Source organism: Octopus bimaculoides, chromosome 23 (genome assembly GCF_001194135.2).
Source record: "Octopus bimaculoides isolate UCB-OBI-ISO-001 chromosome 23, ASM119413v2, whole genome shotgun sequence".
Taxonomy (NCBI): Eukaryota; Metazoa; Mollusca; class Cephalopoda; order Octopoda; family Octopodidae; genus Octopus; species Octopus bimaculoides.
Window position 1 is genome coordinate 19,016,859 of NC_069003.1, and position 13,222 is coordinate 19,030,080.

At 38.3% G+C, this 13,222-nt stretch overlaps 1 protein-coding gene across 4 annotated transcripts in view; it reads left to right on the plus strand.

Annotated features, from left to right (window-relative positions):
• The window catches only part of LOC106879043 (low-density lipoprotein receptor-related protein 1B), a 208,271-nt gene that overhangs the window by 117,188 nt on the left and 77,861 nt on the right, over positions 1 to 13,222 (plus strand). For all 4 annotated transcript variants that reach the window (XM_014928457.2, XM_052975989.1, XM_052975991.1 and 1 more), the window contains 6 exons: positions 617 to 821; positions 3,185 to 3,503; positions 3,674 to 3,796; positions 5,514 to 5,627; positions 7,789 to 7,899; positions 11,197 to 11,325. In XM_014928457.2, the coding sequence (XP_014783943.1) occupies positions 617 to 821; positions 3,185 to 3,503; positions 3,674 to 3,796; positions 5,514 to 5,627; positions 7,789 to 7,899; positions 11,197 to 11,325 (1,001 nt within the window). The remainder of the gene's footprint in view (positions 1 to 616; positions 822 to 3,184; positions 3,504 to 3,673; positions 3,797 to 5,513; positions 5,628 to 7,788; positions 7,900 to 11,196; positions 11,326 to 13,222) is intronic.

Below are 13,222 nucleotides of genomic sequence, written 5' to 3' on the forward strand. Positions count from 1 at the left end.
ATATATACATATATACGAAGGGCTTCTTTCAGTTTCCATCTACCAAATCCACTCACAAGGCTTTGGTCGGCCCGAGGCTACAGTAGAAGACACTTGCCCAAGGTGCCACGCAGTGGGAATGAACCCTGAACCATGTGGTTTGTAAGCAAGCTACTTACCACACAGCCACTCATAGTACAGTAATTATAGAACATGCTGTGTAATGGTGCAGGCTCTTACTATCAAAGAATGAATCTTATACCGGCTCACATTTTAAATCCTCTTTTTATTAAGTGATATTTATCCCCTTTTGGATGAAGTACTTTTTCATGTTGATTCTATCAACAATGGAACAGTATACTACTTGACAACTGGTATTGATCTGTTTACATCCCAGTAACTTAGCAGTTTGGCAAAAGAGACTGGATAAGTTCCAGACTTATTAAAAAAAATAATGTCCTGGGGTTGATTTGTTCAACTAAACTCTTCTGAGCAGTGCTACAGCATGGCTGCAGTTCAATAACTGAGACAAGTAAAAGGTTAAAACAAAAAGATAAAAAATTGTGTGTAAAGAGAAAAAAAAGTAAAATGCCAATTGTAAAATTGATAATAATGTTGTTGATGTTGTTCTCAACAGTCGGATGTACTGGACCAACTGGAATATCAAAAGTCCCAGTATACAGCGAGCTTATCTCGGAGGCTATGATGTCCACTATATTATCACCACACGGATCCATATGCCCAATGCTCTTGCTATTGACCATAAGGCTCAGAAACTGTTCTGGGCCGATGCTCGCTTGGACAAAATCGAGAGATGCAACCTGGATGGAACCGACCGCAGAGTAAGTTGCTAAAAATATTTTTTCCATTTGTCTGTCTTACTACAACTAATTTCTACTACTACTACTACCACTCATCATCACCATCATCATTTAGCATCCGTTTTTCATGCTCATGTAGGTAAGACAGTTTAACTGGAGCTGGTAATCCAGAGAGCTACACCAAGCTCTAGTCTGTTTTGGTTTAGTTTCTGTGGCTGGATGCCCTTCCTAACGCCAAAATACTTGAATATTATCTACCTATAATGCTTATTCACACACACACACACACACACATGTAAGTGTGCATATCAACTACATATGTGGGAAATTCTGTCTGTGGGTGTGCTTGTGGCATTGTTAGCTAACTCCTTCTATATCATTTTATCAATTTTGATGAAACTTGACATGTGAGTAGAACTCATGTCTGGAAACCTCATGGCATACTCAGATTGTTGAAAAACTGATAATAGAGCCCCTGGAAGGGATCCTTATATATAATTAATACATTTTATTTTAACATCCAAGGGAAATAACCCATGCATTTTCCTAAATTATTTGGTTTAAATCAAATTGAGTATGCTTATTTCTTAGTATTTGAACAGTTAGATTTATTTTTGCAGTTTATCCAGTACAACTCTTAAACAAGTAAATAGTATTTTCCTAAACAATAGATCCACTCATTTCAGTTAGTGACTTATTCACGAATATACCAGCACTAGTGCCATTGAGGGTAATATTCTCTGCGAATGCACAAACACTTTTTTCAGAGTTATTTACTTTGAATTGTTATTATCTCATATCTGATTAGCCTGTTATTACGTAACATGCTTCACGCTTTTAGTATACATACCTTATTAGTATTTCCTCCTATGTTCTATATACTCTGGGAATGCATTAAACCCCTTTTCGGGGCTACTTTATTTGAATTCTTACTATCGGGTAACTAATTTCATGTTATTACATAAGTGACTTTACAATTTGGGCATTCATAAATTATTGGGAATTCCTAAAAACAAGATCCTGTGTAAGACATTTCGGTATTCTTTGTAAATGCACAAAAACTGTTTTAAAGGCTACATACTTTGTATTGTTATTGGATTAGTGAAACAATTATGAGAACGGAACAAAGGGATAAGCCCCACTTTCCTGGGAATTACCGGGTATGTCAGCTAGTATGTATATATATATATATATGTATATATATATGTGTGTGTGTGTGTGTGTGTGTGTGTGTGTGCACACATGAAGTAAGAAAAGAGCCTCTGCATGTGTCAGAAATAGTATGTATGATGTGGTAGAAATAGCAGCAAAATATTCCTCACTTGATGCCCTATCATCTTGAAACCTGGAATGATACATTAGATAATATAGTAAGAAATATACTCTACCTTAAAAAAGAAAAATAAATGGTCATGACTAGAATAGGTTTGCTCCATCTGGGTTAGCTAAAGAACAACAACAATCTTATGGATCACTAACATATATTGCTGTAGTGGTGTGGCTGACACTGGTATCAAACTCAAAACCATGGGTTTTGCAAAGTGGAATAGTTTACCCACTCTGCCATTACTCTACTAACGAAATTTACCAAACTACTTATAGAATCTTCTTGAAACTGCCCCATGGACTAAACTGATTCCTTCTAACTGTAAAAGTTACCTAGTTTCTTGAATTCTAAACCTTTGCCTGTTCAAATCATTTTCAAAAGTTTGTTCTAAACATCCACACTTAGGCAGATCTTGTTCCATATGTTCTGAGTAATATAAAGTTTTCCTTTCCTAAATCCAAAGTTATTCTGGTGGTTGAAAAACAATTGAGAATGTTTATCATATACAACGCATGGATGCCAGCAAAATATGTCTTGTGCATCATGTGATGTATGGGTTTGCAGGTAATTTGAAAATACCTGATGTGCCTTGCACAGTTACAGACTGCCCTTTGGCAACGCACAGTACCTGTTCAGCCACCCTGCCAGGAATACGGTGAAGTCATGGGACTGCTGCATGGCAGATTATGAAGAGGTAGTGGAATAGCTCAGTCGAGCCAATGGTGCTTCTTTCATTGATGCTGAGCAGAGGAACCCTAGAAGATCAATGGTCAGAGTCACCAAGCTCTATCATGTGAGTAACTGCAATGCACCCATAGGAGTAGCATCCGTGGTTGCGTAATCTACAAATGAAAGATTCCCTATGAGTCAAGCTCTCAATTCAAATTCGTAATAATGGAAATGGATTGGTAACAATCATAGGAATCCACGAAAGCAACAAGACATAAAAGCCTGATATTTAGGATGGCCAAAGTGTTAAAATGTGAATTATGTTTGCTGACTTCAGTTCTCAATTTTTATGTTGTTTTTTATTTTTGTGTTATGTGTTGTATTTCAGGACATTGTTAATGCTGTCCCTCGTCATCCATTTGCTCTGGCTGTCTATGGAGATTTCATTTACTGGACAGACTGGGTTCTCAAAGCTGTCCTCCGAGTCAATAAACATGATGGTTCCGGTATAACTTGGATGAGGAATCGTATTGCACGACAGCCCATGGGTATCATTGCTGTGGCCAATGACACAGATGATTGTACCCAGAATCCTTGTTACCAGAACAAGTTTGGCTGTCATGATACATGTAATGTTGATCCCCATGGTCATCCATACTGTACATGTCAAGATGGTTTCACACTGATGCCAGATGGAAAATCATGCAGTGAGTTGACTTCCCTCATTAATGTTATCCTTGATTAATTACTGATGGCTTTCTTTTTAATTGCTATTGTTTCGCACCCTGTTATATAAAATATAGTTTGTTTTTTTAAAAACTTTTCTTGACACCCTGCTTCTTAAAAAAGACTCCAACTTTCTCTTTCTAAATAACAGGTTTCCACTGCTCTGAGGGTATGTTTGCCTGCACATCCAGTAACCGATGTCTAATGTCTGAGAACCGTTGTAATGGCAAAACTGAGTGTCCTGGCGGTGAAGATGAACAGAATTGTTCAGAAGGTAAATTCTGGAAAAACTGCTTTAATCTTTTTCTGTCTTTCTTTCTCTCTCTCTCTCTCTCTCTCTCTCTCTCTCTCTCTCTCTCTCTCTCTCTCTCTCTCTCTCTCTCTCTCTCTCTCTCTCTCTTTATATATATATATATATATATATATATATATATATGCTTGTGCCACATAAAAAGCACGCAGTACATACTGCAAAGTGGTTGGCATTAAGAAGGCCATTCAGTCATAGAAACTATACCAGAACAGTGGAGTCAGGTGCAGCCTTACCAGCTCCAGTCAAACCATCTAACCCATGCCACCATGGAAAACGGACGTTAAATGATGATGATATTTCTCCTCCTGTCTCTTTCTCTATTAATAATCAAATATATTCAGTGGGTTAGAGAAAGCACTCGTGTCCCAACTTTTCTTTTTTTCAAAACTTCTGAGACTGATAGGAACAAGGGAAGATAGTGTTCTTGGCCCCAGAACAAAATCCTAATGCTTATAGCTAAGTGTGCCCTGCTAAAAGCAATTTGTGACAAGTCAGTCCTCACTTCTCAGCCAGATACTTTTCTTTTGGATTCAGTCTAGGATGTTCAACATTATATGACTCTCTCAATCTATGTGTTCTGTAACTCACTTGAGACCAATTTTCAACAGAAACATGGTAACAAAAGATGTTAATGTACTTTAGGAGCATTTTTAGCATATTTTCTGGTGTATAAGTCAGCATAGTTGTGTAAACATTCAAACAGTGTCACAACCTTTTGAAATTCTGCTGCATTTCACATGGAATTGTTCTCTAAAGTCAGTGTATAAATCGACCAATCTCCTTTGGCTGTAAATTTTAATCTGAAAAATTCAACTCATATTGTGTGTGTGGTAGATGTACAGGTACAATAAACACTAGAAATGTACAGAAAATAGACTCCATCAAAATCCAGTGGAAATATTTAGAAGTTGCTGATAGCTTCTGTTATCTGAGTGACCAAGTCAGTAGTAGAGATGGATGCTCTGAGAGGGTAGCTGTTAGAATAAGAGGGTAGCTGGGCAAAGTTCAGAGAACATCTGCCTTTGTTGGTAATACAGGGCCTCTCCCTCAGAGTGAAAGGCAGATTGTATGATGCCTGTGTGCAGACAGCCATGCTACACAGCAGTGAAATGTGGGCTATGACTGCAGAGGACTTGCAAAGACTTGAAAGAAATGAAGTTAGTATGCTTCACTGGATGTGCAATGTCAGTATATGTACAACAGAGTATAAGCATCTTGAGAGAAAATTCGGGCATAAGAGGCATCAGAGGTGGTGTGCAAGAGAGAAGACTGTGCTAGCATGGTCATGTGATGCATATGGATGAGGGCAGCTGTGTAAAGAAGTGCTGATCCCTAACTGAAGAGAGAACCTGTAGAAGAGGTAGACCCAGGAAGACATGGGCCAAGGTGGTGAAGCATGATTTTTTGGTGTTGGCTCTCTCAAAGGTGATGACCAATAATCAAAACCTTTGGCAGTTTGCTGTGCTTGTGAAAACACATCAGGCCGTGAAATTATAGTTGTGGACATGTGAAATCATAGTTGTGCCAGTAACACATAAAAGGCTCGCAAGACTTTATGTGGTATTTTCAAAATACCTGCATACCCATAAATACCCTACACACACATGTATTAATGTTTTTACCTTTTATTTTCTCTTGTTATTTATGTTTTTCTTTTATTTTTTTATTGTTGTTTTAGTTGAGTGTAAAGAGAACGAGTTCAAGTGTTTAAACAACAACAGCTGTATTCTATCCTTTTGGGTTTGTGACTCCATCAAAGAATGTAAAGATGGTTCAGATGAGGCTAATTGCAGTAAGTTTTAATTAATATTAATTAATTTTTATTATTTCCTAGTGCTTTTCTGTCAGATCAAGCTAAGCCTAAAAGAGTTTATATTCTATATATATTCATCATGATTTAACATCTGTTGTCCATGCTGGCATTGGTTGGATGGTTTGACCAAAGCTGGGGAGCTGCACCAGACTCCAGTCTGATTTGGCATGGTTTCTATGGCTGGATGCCCTTCCTAACACCAACTACTTTACAAAGTGTGCTGGGTGCTTTTATGTGGCACAACACAGGCACTTTTATGTGACACCAGACGGGCGTCTTTACAAGACATCACACAGGCGCTTTTACATGGCATTGTACAGGTGCTTTTACATGGTGTAGCATGGGTGCTTTTACATGGCACCACCACAAGTGCTTTTCAGTCTGTCAGGGTTAATGGAATATGTACCACTTGAGCACAGGGATCAATATAATTGATTAGCCTCCTCCCCTAATATTTCAGGCTATTATTATTATTGTTATCATTTTTAAGGCAGGTAGCTGGCTACAGTCATTATCATTTTTAAGGCATGGAGCTGGCTGAATCACTATCATTTTTAAGGCAGGGAGCTAGTAGGACCATTAGCACATCAGACGAAATGCTAAATGGCATTTCTTCCCACTCGCTAAGTTCCAAGTTCAAATTCTGCCAGAATCAACTTTGCCTATCATCCATCTGGAGCTGATAAAATAAAGGACTAGTTACACACAGGGATTGAAGTAATCAATTTGTCCCCTTTACTTGTACCAAAATTAGAAAGAATTATTACTTTTTAGGGTGGTAGCTCTGGTAGAAGACTCTTGGTCTCAGGGCGGCGAGCTGGCAGAAACGTTAGCACACCGGGCAAAATGCTTAGCGGTATTTCGTCTGCCGTTACGTTCTGAGTTCAAATTCCGCCGAGGTCAACTTTGCCTTTCATCCTTTCAGGGTCGATAAATTAAGTACCAGTTACGCCCTGGGGTCGATGTAATTGTCTGTCTTTGTTTGTCCCCTCTATGTTTAGCCCCTTGTGGACAATAAAGAAATAAGAAGACTCTTGGTCATTAGGTCATGCAGTGAGATAGTGAGATCAAATAAGGTATATCCAGAAAGTTTGCTGCAAACATTTTTGCCTCAGGAGTTTTGTCCATCGGAAAGTTTGCCGCATAAGAAATTTTGCTGTAGAAAAGTTCGCTGCATAGGAACTTTTGCCATAGGAAAGTTCACTGCATAGGGAATTTTGCCACATGACAATCCCCCCCCCCCCAAAAAAAAATAAGATGAATTGCTCCTTTGGTATATAATTGCTTCAACCAACCTATATATTGTATTATTGTGGCAAGTCTACAGGGTGGGGGTGCAAAATAGAGCAATCTAAAAGATGATAATGTTTTGAAAAAAAAAAAATCTGCTGAAGTAAAAAATAATGCAAAATAAATATAACATTTACAAAGAACAAAAAGAAAACAAAAACACAATTAAATCTAAAACAGAAATATAAGAACATATATATAAAAAGCACAGCATATTGCCTGACAATTGAAGGGTACTTTTAAAGCATCATTCAAGCATGGCCAAAGCCAGTGCCAGTGGCATGTAAAAAGCACGATTTGAGTGTAGTCAATGCCTGACTGACCCCCGTGCTGGTGGCACGTAAAAAGCACCTACTACACTCTTGGAGTGGTTGGCTTTAGGAAGGGCATCCAGCTGTAGGAACATTGCCAGATCAGGTTGGAGCCTGGCACAGCCTTCTGGCTTGCCAGTCTTCAGTCAAACCTTCCAACCCATGCCAGCATGGAAAGTGGACATTAAACTATGATGATGATATAAAAAGCAATTTTTTTCAGAGCTGCTATTTCTCTAAACCACGTTGCCTGCCATATCTTCAAGATTATCTATACAGCGAAATTATTTTATGGCTTAATTTGCTATATGGGAGAATTTCCTACAAGTTTTTCTACTGTCTGTTTTTCTGTGGCAAATGTTCCTAGAACCCAAATAAGGAATCATTTGGATTGTGAAGGGATAGAGTTAAACACCATTTGATAGACCATGTTCACCATAAGAGGGACCACATTAACTGTTTGAGGGACTGTGTTAACCATGCCACCATGCTTGGTGTATATTATTTGTGTTGTATTCTTTTTTGTTTTATATCTTCAGCCTGCAAAGAAGGATTCTTTCAATGTAAAGATGGAAGCTGCATTGAGGGCAAGTGGGAATGTGATGCCCATCATGATTGTGTTGATGGTTCTGATGAACACAAATTTTGTAGTAAGTAATTTCATTTCCTTAAATTAATGTACATTAATCATACACACACATACACACACACCCCCATACAAATAAACACAAACACACATTTCTTTGCTACCCTTTTAATAACCTTTACCCAATGAGATCAAATCAAGAGACATTCTCTGATCTTGCTCAAACCAGCAAAAGATTCTTTACATAGCCCTTCATAACCTGAGCTTCCCAGAATCATAGGGTTTTACAAGAAGTCTTTCAGAGTTCCATAAAAACAATTATATGTAAATGAGTTTTGAACAATTTTTGTATTTAATTTTTTAATTCAAATTCTGTCAAGGTTGATTTTGCCTTTCATTCTTTCAAGGTTGATAAAATAACGCATCAGTTATGTTCTGCTGTTGATATAATCAACATACATCATCCCCTAAAAGTTGCTGGCCTTGAGCCAAAATTTGAAACAATTATTATTATTATTGAGTGAGAGAACAATGCATGTCATCAAAGTCACACTGGGGTACAAATATACGAAGCCCAATATACCTATCATGACTACCCGTCTGATAAGGTTACACCAGGCACATGCATCACAACCACATGTGTACAACATGGCAATCTCATATCAAGATAAAATGCACATGACCATGCAGGTGGGACCCAGTTAGAATTTTATTCAAGTTTAGTAGCCCATCTTGCTCAGAAAGTCTCTGAATAAAGATTGTTTAAGAATGATGAACAAAACATTCATGCTTCCAGAGGTGAGTTATTCAGAACTAAAAGAATTCCTCTCAACACATGGCTATGATGCTCCTCCACAAGTGATCAGAACTGCATGTACCATCAGCCACTAAGAGACATTTTCAACTGGTTAAGATCAAGCAAGTAACAAGTAAATCTGCAGTATTGAGCAGAATATTTGTTGTAGCCCATACTTCACACCAAGACAAAACATGTACATGATAAAACTTTTAGTTAAGAATAGAAGCCTTGAGAGCCACTGCATCAGGGCATTTATTATTATTATTATTATTATTATATATATATATATATATATATATATATATATATTTTAAGAAAAAGAAAAATTCCTTGATATTATTATTATTGTTTTACTTCTCAGAACATTTAGTCTTGTTTGTTCTGGTAGATTCTGTGAGAGCGGACAGCAGCCTGCTGTCAGAGGTCTCTCACAGTCTCTTTCTGCACATCAAAAGCTTTGACACTTGGTTGTTAATTATCATTGGGAGACATTCAACATCCAAGTACCAATCTCAAAATCCTAGCAGTCCACTGCAGAGCAGATTTTTTGGGCTTGCTCTGCTCTTATGTCAATTTTGATTTCTCTGACGTATTTCTCGAACTTGGCTGTTAGTGCTCCGAGTGCCCCTGCAACTACTGGGATGACTGACACTCTCCTCATAGTCCACATTCTTGCAATTTCTTTTTTTTAATAGTCTGCACCTTGCTAGTTTTCCTGTTCATTTCCTCAAGCTCGTTCTTTGTCCACCTAACAACACCTGTGCTGTATCGTATTAAGGAAACAGCTCATGTGTTCATTGTCCTGATTTTGTTTTTTCCATTGAGTCTACTTCCCATAATAAACTTGGTTCTCCTGAGATATTCTCGCCTAAAGCTTTCCTTCATTTCACTTTCTTTGATTTTGTCGTATTCTAATATCCCCAGATATTTATATCTATTAGTCTTAATATCCTTGATTTTCTACACCATCAGACGACACTACTTTGCCTCTGTTATTATTATTATTATCATTATCATTATTATTATTATTATTGTTATTATTCAAGCTGGCAGAATCTTTAGTGCCCTGGGCAAAATGCTTAGTGGCATTTTATACATCCTTATGCTTTGAGTTCAAATTCTGCTGTGATCGACTTTGCCTGTCATCTTTTTGGTGTCAATAAAATAAGTAATGTAATCAATGTAATCAACTCACCCCTTGCCCCAAAATTTCAGGCCTTGTGCCTATAATAGAAAGGATTATTGTTACTATAGAAACAAAGCTCTGGTTTAGTCTTATTCCTGATAGGATTTATGTGGTTGCAAGTTACTACCTGTAACATTAGGTATCCACATGTTTTCAGCAGTCTTTCAAGTGCTTGGAACCCTCCTGATGATTCTTGCTGTCCCTAAGAGGCAAACTTTCTGAAGGAGCTCTACCAGGCATTCTAATTCAATCTCCTTCAGCTATTTGTCTATATCTTGGCTTACTGTTTCCAATGAACCACTTATTTATAGGCATGACCTTTACTGTTCTCATGTCCCAAATTCTTCCAATTTCAAATTTCAGAGGATAGTATTTTCTTTATTTTTCTTTCTCTTTCTTTACAATCCTGGAATCAAATGGGCATGATGGGTCGATAAGTAAGCAACTTCACTTTTCCTTATCTATGATTGTAATATCTGGTGTTATTTTCTAACTTCTTGTCCATTTGAAAGGAAAGTCTCACAAAATCTTACATCTCTCCAACTCTAGTACTCTTTCAACTTGATGATTGTACCAGCTGTTTCCAGCTTCAAATCCCTATTTCTGACAAAATTTCCAGTATAAAACTTTTGCAACCTGGTCATGCTTCCATTTCTTATATTCTTCCTGTGCCAACTTGGGGCATTCTGTCATAATGTGTGCCAATGTCTTGTTCCAACTTCCACAGGCTCTATATTTTTCTGACACATTCTCTCCATATATATTTTTTCTCAAATTGTTTGTTTTTATCGCTTTATCTTAGGCTGCTGCAATTGAGCTCTCTATTTCTTTTTCTCTTTTTTAATTGCCCCTTTTTTAACCAAACTCAGGGTTTTCTTCCACATATGTGCCTTACTGTTTCACCCCTCTCACCACACATTTTGCATTTGTTGCTGTCAGTAGTGTTGTCTGTTCTGCACTTCACATAGTTGGTCCTTAACGCTTGTTCTTGAGCTGCGCATATGAGTGTTTTTGTCTCTATCTTCAGGTCACTCCTCATCAATAGTCATCAGTCCTCTGTATCTGTTTTCATGTTCAGATCTCTTGCAAACTGACCATGCATATTTTCTCCTTGCAGGCTGTTTCTTTTTGTGTTCATTTCTTGTTTAAATTTTTCTTTCATTACACAATTCTCGGTTTCATGATGCTGGCCTTCTTCATATGTTTCAACAGTTCAGTCTTGATGATGCTGGCCTTCTTCATATGTTTCAACAGTTCAGTCTTGATGATGCTGGCCTTCTATTATTATTATTATTATTTTATTATTATTATTATTATTATTATTATTATCACTTATTATTATTGTCACTTATTATTATTATCACTTATTATTCTAGATCGTCCAACCTGTCACCCAGATAACTTCACTTGTGTCAGCACTGGTCAATGCATTCGTTCCAGCTGGAAATGTGATGGTCAAAGTGATTGTCATGACAACAGTGATGAATCAGAAGAAGCTGGTTGTCGTAAGTTACCCCAAACCTTCCCAGTTTTTACACTAGAACCTACCACAGCCATACTGTAACTATTATGTAACATTGTTGTTGCTTAGGCTTACACTCACATCAGCCCTGACCTAACAGAAATATGGACAAAGTTGTTATAACAGTGACCATCCAGTCTTTTTAATGTATATCATCATCATTAGATTTTTTACATCCACTTCATCATGGCATGGGTTAGATAGTTTTTCTGAGACTGAAGAATTAATTGGATGGCTACAGTTGGAATGCCTTTGGGCCATAGGGTTGGTGTCAAGCTAAACCACAGCAACATCTGCCTATATAAGATAAAACACTAAAGGAGGATCTACATGGTCAGTTGACTTGCTAGAAATAATAGCCAAATCTCCTTTAGGTTACAATTCACTGACTTCAATAAAAAACAGATAGCAGTCCTCGTTATTGGCTGGCAGTCCATTATCTTTGTCTTAACATCCACTTTTCCATGATTGCATGGGTCACTCAGAATTTGTTGAGGCAGATTTTCTACAGCTGGATGCCTTTCCTGACACCAACCCCCATCTGTTTCCAACCAAGGTAATAATTTCCTTGTTTCTGGACATGTTTTCATGGAAGATTGGAAAGAATGACAGTGATGCTTGTTTACTACTATTACATGAAATCAAGAAAAAGAAACACACACACACACACACACACACACAACACATATATACTTTGCAGTGTTACACCAGACATACCCTACTGCTCCCATCCATTGCTATATGCCTTGTACCTTGGAGGTTCACTCTGTTACTTCATCAACAATTTCCACTCTCCTCTATCCTCTCTAAAATGCTCCAGCCTGTTTTTCCTAGTGTTTACCCCTCTCTGTCCCTTATTATCCTAGCATAAAGGTCCCTCTTCCCTCTCCAGATGTGTAGCCTTGCCAGCTGCATACTGGCCTCAGTGCATGAGGCACAAAAAAGCACTGTGGGCACACACTGTAAAGGGGTCAACATTAGGAGTCGCATCCAACCATAGAAACCATGCCAAAGCAGACACTGGAACATGATACAGTCTTTGCACTCATTTGATCCTGTCAAACTGTCCAACCTACGTCAGCATAGACCATAGAACATCATCATCATCATCATTTAATGCCTGTTGTCCATGCTGGCATGGGCTAGACTGTTTGACCAGAGCTGGCAAGCTGAAGGGCTATACCAGGCTCCAGTCTGATATGGCATGGTTTTTACTCCTGGATGTCCTTCCTAATGCCAACCACTTTACAGAGTATGCTGGGTGCTTTTATATGCATCCATCCACATCACATAATGGTTGGCAGTTGGAAAAGCATCCAGCTATAAAAAAACAACCTTGCCAAAACTGATCTCACCTGTGCTGATGCCATGTAAAGAGTCCAGAGTCCATTCTGTGGAGTGGTTGGTGTTATGAAGAGCATCCAGCCATAAAAACCATGCCAAAACAGACAGTGAAGCATGGTGCAATCTTCTGCCCAGCTGGCTCCTGTCAAACCATCCAATCCATGCCATGCTTGAGAAGCAGATATTAAATGATGATGATTTTATATATATATATATATATATATATGTTGAGACCCCTTCAGTCATGACTGACCATGGGATTGCACCTAGAAAGTTACCCTCCGAGGCACAAGTCCGGGCAACGTTGTTTATGGAAGACCAGCAGTTGCCCATGCATACCGGTCTCCCCTTTCCATGCCACCATTCTTATCCAAAAGAAAGGCAAAGGCCAATACAGCTTGGCACCAGTGATGTCGCAACTCATTTCTACAGCTGAGTGAACTGGAGCAACGTGAAATAAAGTGTCTTGTGCAAGGACACAACACGCAGCCCGGTCCGGGATTTGAACTCACAACCTCGCGATCGTAAGCTCGACG